The 15,679-nt window shown below is 43.2% G+C and overlaps 1 protein-coding gene across 1 annotated transcript in view; it reads left to right on the top strand.

Moving 5' to 3' along the window:
• Nucleotides 1–964: 964 nt before the first annotated feature.
• The window catches only part of HTR2A (5-hydroxytryptamine receptor 2A), a 44,411-nt gene continuing 29,696 nt past the window's right edge, over nucleotides 965–15,679 (top strand). The window contains exons 1-2 of the mRNA XM_074982742.1: nucleotides 965–1,436; nucleotides 9,520–9,720. Coding sequence (XP_074838843.1) covers nucleotides 965–1,436; nucleotides 9,520–9,720 — 673 coding nt within the window. The remainder of the gene's footprint in view (nucleotides 1,437–9,519; nucleotides 9,721–15,679) is intronic.

Genomic DNA, 15,679 nt, shown 5'->3' on the forward strand with positions numbered 1-15,679 from the left:
TGAGATGGGTTCTATGACAATTATTTAAATAGCGCTTTCCTTTGGAGAGGGTGGAACACACAAGGACAGAGACAGCAAGCTGCCCATCTCGCAGAAGAAAAGAACAAGATTTGCAGCACAGGAACTGGCATCACTCTAAACATACAGTGTAGAAGTCAACAAGCTGTAATCAAAATACAATCATTTTTGTAGAGACTGAAGAAAAAGGACACAAAAGTGGATAACACAGTGAAGGATATGAGAAATCAGGGTATAAAGTGACTTTAATGCACTTTAGGTGTGGAGGGCTCTGAAGTACAATGTAAGTCTTGCCTTATCTTGTATTTAAAAAAAATGTACTATTTAGTCATTTTATTTCTATTCTGAAGACATGCTGGGACAAAAAGTAATAGTTACAATACATATGAAAATCAGTATAGAAAATTACATGTAATCTTGGTTTGAGACTTAAAATGATATTGTCATATGGCAGAAGTCAGAGACTATCAGCCCTAATATTGAAGATGAACTATAAATAAGAGTATATCTAATTACTGGGAGAGTAAGATGCCGAATGGAATCTTTAATCAACTTTCTTAATGCAGAGCACAAAGAGCTCTGCTGTTTTGTATGACAAGCTATTTTCATACTGTGTTTAAAACTGTGTGATTACAGTTACCAATAGCAATAGGATGTAGCTGCAGAAGGGAATCCTGGTGGTTGCAAAAGTTTTTTGGGCAGTGTTTTTGCTCTCTGAAGCCTCCAGTCCACATTTTCGAGCCTGTAAGTTAGTCTGGCTTTTCAACTGGATATCTGACATATGCTGATACTGGACTCCACATGGAATTGAAAACAAGGGTCTGACCATCCAGAATAACTCCATCAGTTTTCTCAGTGCCATGTTAATGATGAAAAAACAATCAACCAAAAACACTCCCTCCTTTCCATCAGCTTCAGCTTTGAACAACAGAGGAATAGAAACCTGATGGTGACAAAGGGTTATATCTTTCTGTTTTTTCACTGTACATCCACCACGGTTTCAGGCTTAGCAATGGATATTCTTTTTGATGAGAAGAACCCAACTGCAAACTCCTTAATCCAATTAAGTCATGAGAGAAGTCTCTACAGAAATGTTTGTGGGCCTGGAGAGGTTAACACATCTCGTCTGTGTAACTCGACTGAGGACCCTGAAAACCTAACTAATCTTCCGTGTGAAGGTAGCCTGCCTCCAGCATGCTATTCCTCACTATTTCATCTTCCAGAGAAAAACTGGTCAGCTTTGCTGACAGTTATTGTGATTGTTCTAACCATTGCTGGAAATATTCTTGTTATCATGGCTGTGTCACTGGAGAAAAAGCTACAGAATGCCACTAATTATTTTCTAATGTCACTCGCAATAGCTGACATGCTGTTGGGGTTCCTTGTTATGCCTGTATCAATGTTAAACATACTGTGTGGTGAGTATCACCTGTCAAAACTATTGCATTCATTGAGTACCTTTTAAAAATTGCATGCATATATTGGTATTATTTCAGCTTGATAAGGAAAATGTAAATACAGGCTGGTTTTAGGTTATACGCTTGCCACCTCCATGTTCAAGGTGAAAAATAGCTATAAGGGCTACCTTTATCTAAAGAACAGAGGCAGTATTTACATGCTTATTAACTTTTAACTTCTAAGTATGGGCATTTAAAACAGTCTTAAATGTCAGTTTATTCCTTTGATTCTAATAGAACTGTGCTATAATTTCTAGCAGATGCTGTTGTATCAGTTATCAGCTTTGCCTTCGACAAATAGTTCTCAGTGTTTCTAATAAGGAAGTAATGTTCTGTCAATTACTTTGCTGTGCCAACATGCAAAGAAGCATTAATGGCTTGGCAGCCTTGGGGTTAAAATAGCCTGCTTCCATTTTTTATTTTGTTTTACAACCAAGCAGTGCAATTTTAAATAATTTTCTTTCCACTGAGATCCTTCTGTAGATGTTTATCTTTTTAAATTTCATTAGTTACCGTGAAATGTTGAAGTAAGTGTTTCTGAAGGAGGCTGGAAAGTGCATAGAGTTAATTGTGCCCAGCTGTTAGAAAAGATCTTGATATTTGGTTATTCATTTGTAAACGCTGCTATCTATTGTAATGTGTGATTTGAAAGTGGAAATTGAATTGCGACATGATTTATTGTGACTGTATTAGAATTTCATCCTTTTGCCCAAAATGCTCCGCAGCCTCTGTCACACAGCAGAGAAAGTTGAAAAGCAGCAGCCCAAGTGTTAAGTAAAAATGGACTGCTTTTCTTCAAAACCTGGAAAACTACCCAATGCCCATAGACAAGGAGAGAAGAGACGTGAGCTGAAATAGCTTTTAGGCTTGTTTCAATAGGCTAAATCACCTGCAACTAAACTGTCACGTTAGGGCGATTTTATTAGGAAACAAATTCTTCTATGGCTATTTGCAAAGCCCCCCTCTTTCACTTTGCCTGTGTTCCAGACAAACTGCCCTAAAGAGTATTATCAAATTAGGTTTGGAGTTGGCATAGCTCTGTGACTGATTGTATCAGAAGTATCCTTACCTTTGGAAGTGGGAAAGCTAATCCAAAATGCTGCTATAGAAGCAGTAATTGCTTGGTTTGTGAGATAAGTGAAAGACTGGAGCCCTGGAAGGTTCACTGACACATGCAATGGGGACTCCTGCTGGCCAGTCCCTGCCACTGAGGAAGCTAATTCCTGCCTCTGCTCAGAAATCTATATTCAATTATGACCACTCATTTATTTTAATTGCAATATTTACATGGCCAAATGCACACTTAGGACACACACAGCAATGGGAGGGCAGCTGCATGGACGCTGCAAAGGAGAAAAACGCCATTGTGTCTATTTGAATGAGGACAGGCTCTCATTATCCTTCTCTGTTTTCCTCTTTTTCTCCCGCTGTTGCAGTGCAATGTCTTTTGCAAGAGGAAAGATCCCGTTCCTGTTCCGGGGTACATGCATTTGAAAAACCACTCAGTCATTCTGACACAAGCTTTCCCAGAAATGCAGCATTAGCCTAATACGTTCTCAGCATCACACTGACCAGCCAACAGTTTATTCTAGAGAACCCTCCCTCTCCCATCACAGCTAAGAACTTTAACCCAGCTACTGGGGGCAAAAGGGCAGGAATCCACTCATTTACAGACTAACATTAACCTGTGATCAGCTCACCCCAGGCACTACAGCACTTCTTGTGCTGTTGCCTCTGGACTCTAACCAGAAGTCTATATGGACCTGATCCTTAAAATGGAAATTGGTAACCTAAATACCTTTGATAATCTGGCTTTATAAACTCAATCCTAAAAAGTGCTGGCTCCTTCAAATCCGATCATCGGGCAACACAGCACCTGGAGAATTGTTCAGCACTTTATCAGGCTCTGAGCGTCTCACTGAATTCCAGATGAAGTCAGTTCGGCTACAGTTACAGTACAGCGCTCTGTCAATGGGAAGTCACTGTCAGAAGAGATTTCCCGACAAAATTTCTGTCAACAGAGTGCGGCCACACATGAAAGCCAATCGGTAGAGAACGCTGCTCTGTCGACTCATTCCCTGTCCTTCCTGTCATGTAGATAGCAGAACAACATGGGAAACCTTGAACTGCCACTGTTCAGCCTCCCCGCCAGCACCCTCAGCTGGTCCTTCAAATGCCAGACACACTGTAGGAAACTATCCTGTGCCAATACGGTGGCAGCAGCCATGGTTCTAGCTTCCACCTTATCCCCAGCTGAACCTCTAGTTCTCTGTCCAGAACCTTCAGTGCAGTTATCTATGAGTGAGCACAGTGGGACTGGCACATGCTCAGTGCACAATGGAACATTAGCAGTGGGTCACTCATAAGCTCTACCGAGCATGAGCAAATGGCAATTTTCTTATAACTTGGTCAAATCATTATGTGCTTCTACAAGGAAAACAAAAGGCACTTCTCTGCTCCAGGGCCATTTCCCGGCTGAAGTTCAAGTTCCTGCTCCAAGCCGGGGTGGTGCTAGAGCTCTTCAAAGAAAACTGCAAGCAAAAAAATGTTTTTACATTGAGAAAACTGCATATTTTCCCCTAACATCTTTCTGAGAAATGCCTGAGGCAGAAAGCAGGCCAGGAGCAGCTCAGCTCCAATGGTCAAGTTTGGTAAAGTTATAAGCAATAGTAAAATCCATCCATTCACTTAGAGGCTGCAGCTACACTATGAGATAAATTTGAATTTCATGGTTTGAGCTCGATATTAAAACGTGACTGTCTTCCCATATAATACTGTTAACTTCATTTATTGAGCCATAATACAGATTACAGAATATTGATATTATGGGATGGATGTAGCGTCTATCTTGAATTTAAAATCTCAAATCAAGTCTAGTGTGGAAGCACCATGCCCATAATTTGAATGTGTTAGCCTCCAGAAGTGTCTCGTATGTATCCCACAAAGCTATGCAATGACCCTCCAAGTATGGCCACTTCGTTGTGCACTGCTGTCAGGTGTGCAGGAAGAAGGTCAAAGTAAGCCCACAAAGTTTGGATGGAATTCGAATTTGAATTAAAATTTGAATTGGAATTTAGCAGCCCAGCCGTGCAAATAAAAAGGTGGTCCATTATGAAAAAATCCCTTTGCATATCATGTTGCACCACATTGGTAGCCATCGCACTGCATTGGTAGCAATTGTCATTAGCCCTGTAGCCTCAGGGTAGTGATCTGAGTAGCACTTCTCAGGCTTGAAAGAGAGCCCCAGCCTGGACCCACCAGGAGATTCTGGATCTTGTTGCCATTTGGGGAGACCAATCGGTGGCGAAGAGACTTTGGGTGGCCAAGAGAAATGTGGGCATCTATGATCAGATGGTGAAAGAGATGGCAGCCTGAGGGTACTCCCGGGACTCTACGCAATGGTGGGTGAAGGTTAAAGAACTCTATCAGGCCTATCAAAAAGTCCAGGAAGCCAACCAGCAGTTGGGGCAGCTCCACAGACCTGCCGTTGTTATCAACAGCTCCATGTGCTTATGGGGAACGACCCCACCATGGAGCCCAGACTGAATTACAATATTTGTGGCTGCTCTGGTATGGAGTTCGGAGTGAACCCAGAGGAGCAACATGGCCCAGAGGAAGAGGGCAATGGAGAGAAGGAAGGGAGCAATAAGCAGGGGACAGAGGAAGTTGTTCTGGACAGCCCAGAGCTCTTCACCATAGACCTGGAACCGGTCTCCTCCATGGCATTTTCCTCCACGGCAGTGCCCTCCACAGTAATCACCTCCATGCTGGTCCCTGAGACCTCTGGATGAAGCAGTTCAGGTGAGTCTTTATTCTGCATGCTATAAGTGGGTTGGGGACGCGTATAGCTATAGGGTTTTGCACAGGTACAGGTTCGCTAGCTGTGTGTCTGTGCCCCTCAGAACAGCATGTGAATGTTTCTTGGGATGGAGCCTGACTTGTTGCCCCTTTCACTGTAGCACATCTTGCCACGCCTGGCAACCAGATAGAGATCTGGTGTCATGGTGCCACACAGCATTTTAGCAAATTTTCCAGGCTTTTGGTCACACAGCAGGAGTAGCTGTTCTTTCTACATATCTGTTAGTTTTAGGAGGGTGATGTCTTCTTTGGCAACCTGCAGAAGCATGGGAATTCGCATTTTTTCTTCTTCTTTAACATGCTTCCTGCCCATTTACATGGGCCTGAAACAGCCGGCGGGTGCTCCGTTCTCCACCCTACAACACAGTTTGCAGACTCTGGGAGGTGGTTCCCACCGCATGTCCCTTTCCAACCAGCATTTCTCTCCCCCGCATGCCATGCTACTGCCAGGCTCTGCTGGGCATTCCCCCTCCCAATCCCTCTTCTCCCAGCATTTCTTTTGATTTTGGAGGACTCCCAGTTGCCACGTGGCTGCCAGGCTCTCCCATGTCCCTTACCAAGCATCAATTGTTTTCAGTTCTCAGGAATCCCCCTGAACTACGTGGGAGATTCCTTTGCTGTGCTTTTCCTCCCCCATGTCCCTTTACATCCAGCCTTTCTTTGGATATTTTTTCTTTACGTTTCTTTTTATTGTGCATCAAAGCCCCACATGCAGCCGCCCATTTGTCACTGCCACAGGACACCCGACCAGGACACCGGCTGCCCCTGCTTTGCAGACCTTCCCATTCCCACCAAAAGAGGACAATTGCTTATAACTTACCATGTCCACAAAGCAATATGCTGGAGAAGTGATGGCAAGTGAGGCACTGTGATATGCACACTTACTGTCCCATCCTTAATAACCCAGGTGTCCTTCAAAGGTATACTTTCAGCGATAGTACACAGAAAGAACCGTTCATTGCACTTCAAAGCACATTATGTCAATTGTATCTTAATTCTGGCCTTTACTTTCCAGACCCAGTGCCCAGTGTTACAGAGAAAACCAGGAGACGCAGGAAATGCAAACAAGGAATGATCCTGCAGCACATGCAAGACACTCGGGCAGAGCACAAGAACTTGACAAAGGGCACTGCTCAGTGGCATCACAGTACAGCTGAGTGGCGTCAGAGTCAAGTAAACTTTAATGAGTGAGTTCTTGACCTGCAGCAGCGGCAGTTGTCAAGGATGAATGAGGCCACAGCAGAGCACACTGAGGTTGTGGCAAAGAAGACCAAGGCCACAGCAAGGCTCATACCAGCTGTTACAGAGCAGACAGAGATCCTGCACTCCCTGCTTCAGTTGCAGAGGGACACCCAAACCAGCAGGGCATCAGCTGATACCCGCTGGCCAGCATGCCTGGAAGAGAGGGCACCGCCCCCGCGTTGTTGTGGTCCCCACACTCAGAGAGGGAGAGCAAGGCTACTCTGCCACTCCAGCCCCAAGGGCCACTGCAAAAGGCTATTCAAGCACCCTTGAGAAGGCTTCTTTTCCTGCCCACTTAAACCTCTCCTTCCCTCAAAATAAAATCATTCCTTTGAGCTTGGTGTGATTTCTTGTCCTGTAAGAGTCGGGGCGGGGGCGGGGCGGACACAAATCAAACCAGGCAGCTGGAGGGGGGTGGGTGGAGCTGAAGGCACAGCTGGGCAATGAAACTCTGTGGTCTGCAGCGGATGTGCAGCTGAGGGAACCAGGTGGTTGGTGGGGGGTGGGGGCTGAAGGCACAGCACATTATATGTATTAACTTAACCGCCTCCCACCAAAAAAGAACATTCATTCATTACAGCACGGTTGATTTACTGGCATTATGGCAGAGACATACATAGGTACCATGTTCATTACAGATCAGTCATAAAGTGTTTTTTTAAACAACAAGAAGTCTTGTGGCACCTTACAGACTAACAGATATTTTGGAGCATAAGCTTTCGTGGGCAAAGACCAGCTTCATCAGATGCATGAGTGGGAGGGTGGTTTCAGAGGGGTATTTAAAGAGTGGGGTCCCAGTAAAAGTGAGGGCCACTGGGACCCCACTCTTTAAATACCCCTCTGAAACCACCCTCCCACTCATGCGTCTGATGAAGCGGGTCTTTGCCCACGAAAGCTTATGCTCCAAAATATCTGTGAGTCTTTAAGGTGCCACAAGACTTCTTGTTGTTCTCGAAGCTACAGACTAACACGGCTACCTCTCTGACACCTGGGTTTTTAAAGCATCCCTTATTGCTGCAGCCTGAGCGTGGCTACTGGTGGATGGCCGTGTAGAAGCCTGCAAATAAGCCCTGCCTATTGTCTATTGCTTCAGCTTCAGAATTCCAGATAGACAGGAAAGTCTCCTGCGTCGATTCACATATGTTGTTTAAAATAGCACACACTGTAATAATGGTGGGGACATTAGCTTCAGAAATGTCCACGTGGGTCGATAAACATCTGAACTAGCTTTCAAACATCCACAAGCGCATTTTATGATCATTCTGCACCTGCTCAATCTGTAAATAAAGTTTTCCTTGCTGGGGTCCAGGGGTCCTGTGGAGGGTTTCGTCAGGCAGGGAAGCAGAGGGGAAGCAGGGTCGCCCAATATAACAATGGACATCTTCACGTCGCCAATCTTGATTTCCCGATCGGCAAAAAAAGTCCCATCCAGGAGCTTTCGGTACACCCGTGAATTTCAGAATATGCGCACGTCATGAAACCTCCCTGACCAGCCAGTGTTGATGTTGGTAAAATGACCTTTGTGACCTACCAACCCCTGCATGACCACGGAGAAGTGCCCCTTTCGATTAATATACTCCAAGGCCAGGTCAGATGGGGGCCGTGATGCAGATGTACATGCCATCTATTGCCCTACCACAGTTAGGAAAGCCCTGGGCAGCAAAGCCATCCATTATGTCCTGTACACCTCCCAGGGTCACAGTCCTCCTGAGGAGATGCCCACAAATTGCATGGGACACCTCTAGCACCACAGACCCCACTGTAGATCTGCCCACCCCGAACTGATTTGCCGCTGACCAGTAACTGTTGGGGGTTGCATACTTCCACAGTGCAATTGCCACTCAATTCTGTACCATTAAAGCCTGCCTTATTTTGGTGTTGCTGTGCTTCAGGGTTGGCACCAGCACGTCACAAAGTTCCATATAGGTGGACTTACGCATATGAAAGTTCTGCACCTGCTGCTGATCGTCCCCGGACTCTAAAACGATGTGATTCCACCTGTGTGTGCTGGTCTCTCAGGTACAAAAACACCTCTCCACTGTCATTAATGAAGTCAGAGCAGCCACCAGCTCTGCATTCTTGGACCACAGTTGGCACAACTGCTGTTCCAAAACACCATCCTCAGCAGCAGCAGCAGCAGAAGCAGCAATAGCACCAGCAGGATAGACAAGCATCACCGAGCTTTGGAATTGAAGGACAAAATGTGTGACAGCCACTGTGGTTGTTAAAATCATCTGTGATCTGAGCTGGAGCGTTTGTGGATCCATGCTTGCACTGGAATGCTGCAGCAGGAAATGGCATGATTTCCAGGGTTTTTTTCACACAGTTAGTGATGCAGTGAATTCTGGGATAGTGCTTGGAATTCTGGGATCCCACCATGAAACATCCACAAGCAACCAGGGCTAAGGCACTGTGGGATACATAACCACAATGCAGTGCTCTCGCTGTCAAACTTGCACAGGGCAATGGCAACATGGAGCTTCGACACAGAGAAGAGGTGGGTCGAATTTCAAGAATCTTTGTGGACGCTTGATTCGAATTCATAATATCGAGATTAAGCATTCAAATTTCTTATCTATCTATTTTATCTCGTGGTATAGACGCAGCCACACTCTTTCATAACCTGGGACAGGGAGGTTGCTGAACATTCAAACATTCTGGATAATAGAGGGGTGTACCTAGCAGCACATAACACTAAAGAAAACAAGATTAGATATTAAGAAATAAATAAAAATGTATGCAGAGTACTTTATTCACCAACAATAGTAGTATTGTACACCGTAAACTTATACTGTGTTTGCTGTATTTATGTGTATTTACTTTACTGTACTTATGGAAAACATAACTAAATTTACTTATGGTTAAAATGCCGATTATTTGAGAGTTCCGGATGATAGAGTTCTGGGTCTAAAGGAGTTTGCTATACTAACTTTCTCTTTTGCAGGATATAAATGGCCTCTGCCTGAAAAATTCTGTGCTGTCTGGATCTATTTGGATGTGCTTTTCTCCACTGCCTCCATCATGCACCTCTGCGCTATCTCTCTGGATCGCTATATTGCCATACGAAATCCCATCCATCACAGCCGCTTTAACTCCAGAACTAAGGCTTTCGCAAAAATAATTGCTGTTTGGACCATATCAGTTGGTAAGTAAAGCAACACTTCAACACATAATTATAGATTCCTGGTTTGTGAGTGATTTGGCACATATATTTCAGATTAAAATTATATCTTGGACTGCAAGAGTTTGTTTGCCACAATATTAAATGTGATGTCATGTAGTAATTACCAGTCATAATGGCAAGCGGAGAACTGTTGAGAAGCATTATGCCGATGAAGAACATACAATAATGTTAAAACAGTTGTATTCAAGTTTCTTCTACACATGTGCTTGTTTTCAATATTGATATCCCCTGCCACCTTGACACCAGAAAAAGAGAAAATGATCAAGACTGAAAAAAGGTCTCTCTAACTTAGCAGTCATTTAGTTGTTCCTGTCACCTTATCATTATGGCGTGTTTGCAGCTAGGTTTTCTGGTTTGTTTTTAAGGTCATTCATATCTGCTCCTCCATGGTTATCTAAGGCATTGATCCAGTGCTGTGCCACTAGCTGCTGAGTGGGTAGGATCTGGGCTTTCGTGTCTAGCAGTGTGAGGAGTTCTCCATGAATCTCAGGTGTTGCCGATACACCTACACCTCTGCAGAGTGCACGGAAAAGTGCTCATTTTAAACTGTTAATCACAAATTCACAGATACATAGGGATTGCCAGACAGAGCCAGGCAAGTGACCCATCTGGTCCAATATTCTGATTGACAGTGGCCAATACTAGATGCTTCACAAAGAAGGTAATTATGAAATAAACTGCTCACAGAGGTTGCTGCTTCTCCATCCCCATTAGTTAGAGGTTGGTCTATGCCCTGAAACACAAAGGATTCTGTCCCTTTCAAAGCTCTTTAAAGGGTTTTGGATTGTCTTCTTTTTATCATTCTGCTTCAAGAGTTATAAATACCCATTGTGGTAGTACGACACACTGTACAAATAAAAAATTCAGCAGCATTTAACCATCTCCCACATTTTTTCTTCCACTCATGGCCAATTTATCTGCACATTTTCTGTTACGATAGTACACTAATAATAACGTCTCTTATTCTCTGTATAACATGATGCCTATGTTTATTAGAAAGCAATGAAGTGTGACATGATTCCAAATTATAGAATTTTGCTTTATGCATTGCTTTAGCTGTGCTGGTCCCAGGATATTAGAAAGACAACATGAGTGAGATCATATCTTTTATTGGACCAACTTCTGTGTGTGTGTGTGTGTTGACAGAGAGAGAGAGAGAGAGAGAGGAGCTTTTGAGATATAAATAGCTCTTTCTTCGGGTGTGGCAAAAATGCTTGTAGTGAGATAAGGACTGAGTGAAGCATGTAGATACTTACAGAGTGAGGGTAAATACAAAGTGGAACAGATTGTTTTGCATAGGTAGTTAGAACACGTTCTACGGGAGCTTTCAAGATGGTGTGACCTGTTAAAACCTCCACAGTCATAGGACAAAAAGGGAGGAGTTAGTAGGTTACAGATTGTTGTAATAATCCAGAAATCCAATGTCTCTGTTCAGTCCATGATTTTTAGCGTTTAGCAGTTATGAATTTAAGCTGCGGCTTCTCTTTTGGAAGTGTGCAGATTTCCCCTGATGATGAGGCCTGATAGTTCATAGACAGAGCAATCAGTGAGGTGTGGTAGGGCATTTTTGTTTTTTTCATTTTCCCGTGTGAGCTCGGTCAGGAGGATAATAATTGTCTGGTTTCACCCACACAGTTGTTTTTGGAGCATTTAGTGCACTGAATGAGGTACACCACATTTTGTGATAGGCATTTGAAGGATCCAGTATTTACACATATTTTCAACATACTGGGACAGCCTTCAGATACCCGCTCCAGACGTACTGTCATCCCTTTTCATTCTCACTCATAACAACTATATATTTGACAACAAACTGCTGTCCAAGCTATGAAAACATCAGTTGTACTAGGATGGCTCCCCGGTATGCAACATCTCCATGGACCACTTTGAAATAGAACTTCTAGACAAATGCACGTTGAGGCCAATGACATGCCAGGGATATAGCAAAGGTATTTTCATTCTCTGGACCGGTGACAAACTCCCCCATAGATTTCTACCATAATTTTACAAATATCTGTTATCCATTAAACTCTCTCTGGAACACTCCCACACTAGCATCAACTTTCTAGATACCACAATCAGCTTCATCAATGGAACCCCACAGACAATCACATACCAGAAACTACCAGATCACCATACCTACATTCACAGATCTAGTAACAATCCTAAACACACTAAGAAATCAGTTATCTTCAGCTAGGCACTCAGATACCACACAATATGGTTTGAGAAGAAACTCTTTAATATACACACTCAAAACTGTCTTCACCAGATAAAGACACTCCACCAGAGAAGTGGATCACATCATAGAATAGCCCAGTCAAATAACTTGAGAGAACCTAGGCTATTTCAATATAGAAATAAAATCCTCCTCCTAACGCAAACCCTCGGTTGTCACCTACTGCCCTATTCTGAAATCCATATGGGGCATTATCGAAAAAACCTAAAGCCCATATTCAATAGTGACTTCATCCTGAAAGAAATATTTCCCGAGCCCCTCCTTCTGGCCTTCAAATAACCCCCAGCCTCTCCAAATTCATCATCAGAAGCACGTTCTGCATAGACCAGGACAGACCATCTCAGAGCAGCACCAGAACTATCAAAACAATAGACACAAAGCCTGCAGACATACCTCCTTTGCTACAAAGATTAGTATCCCCTAGCACACACACAATATACCTTTCAAAATCCATGGATCTTACAAATGTCTATCAGGACCTTTGGCACACCTCATCCAGTGCACTAAATGCCCCAATAACAACTATTTGACTGAAACCAGACAATCCCCACTCTCTGAAAAGAACTCATACAGGAAAATGAAGAAGACAAAACCAGCACTGGTGAATGATCATTTTTCACACAGTGATCACTCTGTATCTAATCTATCAAGCCTTCTCCTCAAAGGAAACCTGCACAACATTATCCAAGGAACATGGACTGAACAAAGATAGAGGATTTGTGACGTACTACTTCAGTCTGTAAACTACTAACCCACACCCCCTTTTTTGTCCTCTGAGTATAGAAGTTTAAAAGACCACTCCACCTTGAACCGTCCCTTAGAATATGTCCTAACTTCCCATGCAAAGCAATCAGTTCCAGCTGTCCTTAGCTGCAGTTGTGTGAGTATCATTCCCAGACTTAAAAAAGGGCATGGGAAAAAGGGAGAGCTTAGTGGTATGAGCATTGGCTTTGTAAACCCTTAGTTGTGAATTCAGTCTTTGAGAAGGCCATTTAGGGGTCTGAGGCAAATAGATTAAAAAAAATGCCAGAGACAGTGCTTAGTCCTACCACAAGGGCAGGGAACTGGACTTAACGACCTCTCAAGGTCCGTTCCAGTCCCCTGAGATATGTATGCATATTATTAAAGAGCTCCATGTAGCTCAAAAGCTCATCTCTCTCACCATCACAAATTGGTCCAAACAAGACATTACCTCACCCACCTGGTCTCTTTAAAATCTTGCTTTGTTTTGTTTTGATAACAACACCAGAGACATAATCTTGTCAGTCAGGTGGAATGTGATGATGCAACCTATCTCATTTACGTATCATACCTGATCATAACAGCTGTTAAATGGACTATATCTATACATCAAGCCAGCTAGCAACCTGAGCAGTGAGAGGAATGGAATGGTTGTCTTGTTAGTGCTGTTGTATCATGATGCATGGAGACATAAGCTGATGAAAGAAGAGTCAAGTCCCTGAGACATCGAGGCCAAGTCTACACTACCATTCCTCTTTCGAAAGAGGCATGCAAATGAAGGAAATCGAAAATGCAAATGAGGCATAGATTTACATATCTGGCACCTCATTTCGAAATAGCTTCTTTCAAAAGAAGAAAAGCAGTGTAGATGTGGGTGTTTGGAAAGGAATCCCCATCTTCGAAAGAACCCTTCCTCCTACTTTTTTTCCATAAGAAGGATTCTTTCAAAGATGGAGTTTAATTTCGAAAGAGCCACATCTACACTGCTTTTCTTCTTTCGAAAGAAGCTCTTTCAAAAGAAGAATATGCAAATGTGGTGTCAGATATGTAAATCTGTGCCTCATTTGCATTTTCTATTTCCTTTATTTGCATGCCTCTTTCAAAAGAGGAATGATAGCTTAGACATAGCCTGAATGTGTCCTGAATGGGATATGCTCTGAGAAGGAAGGAAGCCAGCAGTTACAAAAACAACCAGTGGAGCAGCAGCATGGCATCTGGCCATCTCTCAGCTCCGAGGTAGAGTGAGCATGCACCATGGCAGATTGAAACATAAAAGGACAAAGAAAAATGCCAGCCCTATTAAGAATCCTAATAGCCGCAGACCCTTAGTGCAACTATTTGTCAATCAATTGCCAATGAAATGTAACCCCGTCCCCCTCCAATACTCCCTTGCTTGCAAAAGTCTGCTGCAGTGAAGTTAGGAAATGGCTAATGAACAAAGAGATGCTTTATCTAACATTTACCAGACTCCAGGCTCCCCATGGTACTTACAGTGGTCGGTCTATGTATTATTCAAGTCTTTGCAGTTCCGCACAGGTACAATTAGCACAGGCACAATTAAAAATGCAATATAATGTAACTTCATTATGGGATTCTGTCATGAGAGTTTAGATTTATCATGTCCCTTGAAACTCTGACTTTTGGGTCCATTTTTATTTCTTTATTTAAATTCTGCTGTACCTGCATTCCTGTGGCTTGCAGTTTGGACAAGACCTCTGTTGCTGTAGAAAGTTTTTACTATTTCTGTTATGGATGTAGGTAAAGGAAAGAGATTAAGGCCTTGCTATTCCTTCACTGATTTTTGCTCAGCACAGGTTAGGTGGTGGTCACAGCAGTCAGAGAGCCAGTTCCAGCAACCTGTTTACAAATTACTCTGCCCCTAGTCCCCAGGTAAATTAGATCAACAGTTCTGGCATAAATTAGTGGCTGTTCGGGTTGATTGTGCTCCCCAAGACACCATACATCAGGTAAGAATTGATGAAACACAGATGCTGTGCCCTCTATAGTGGGGGAGGGCAGTTGTAGGAATTGGCTATGCTGGCTGTATGTGAACACAGACCTCAACCATGCCAAGGAGTAACAGGAGAGAGTCAGGTCCACAGTGTCCTTCTTCTACTTACAAAAGAAATCAGGGCAGTATTGTTGGCTGCTTTATGTCAGTTCTGCACTATTTTTCCTTTGGAGAGAAAGGTGCAGACTAGACTGGAAGCAGGAGGGCAGGATGAGGGGTTTCTGAACAGGCGCATGTAGGAAGCATCAGTGTTGATGTGTAATTTAATGTTGGGTGTTACGAGTAAAACAAAGTTGGAGCCCTATGAGAACTGAACTGCAGTATGAGAAATTACAACAAAGTTGTGTAACAAGGAAGGCAAAATGACACTGGCACAAACAAGCATCTTTTCCTGGAGAGTTCAGTAGAGTGGTCACTAGAGTACAAACTGTGGGAGACAAGATGCCATTCTGATCAGTTCTGCAATGCGTATAACTCTGGATTGTTTTTTCCTTTTCCATTTGAAAACTAGGCCAAGTGTAAGGGCACGGATGTAGGTAGATTATCATAAAATGGGCAGCTGGTAAGCAGCTGCACCTGCCCTATGACAAACTGATTCCTTTAAGGTATTTCAAGTTGAGCACCCAAAAGTTAATGCTGTGAAAGTCATTAAATACTAATAGTCTCAGAGGGGTAGCCGTGTTAGTCTGTAGCTTCACATAAATCTGATGAAGTGGGTTTTACCCACAAAACTCCTTACCTCATAAATAAAATTGGATGCATGAGTCACAGAGATGCAGACTGCTGCATCTGATGAAGCGGATCTTTGCCTACAAAAGCTTATGCTCCAAAATATCTGTCAGTCTATAAGGTGTGACAGGACTTCTTGTTGTTTTTGAAGATAAAAACTAACACGGCTACCTCTCTGATACTCAGAAATAAAATTGTTA

The sequence above is a fragment of the Carettochelys insculpta genome, chromosome 1 (assembly GCF_033958435.1).
Source record: "Carettochelys insculpta isolate YL-2023 chromosome 1, ASM3395843v1, whole genome shotgun sequence".
NCBI lineage: Eukaryota > Metazoa > Chordata > Testudines > Carettochelyidae > Carettochelys > Carettochelys insculpta.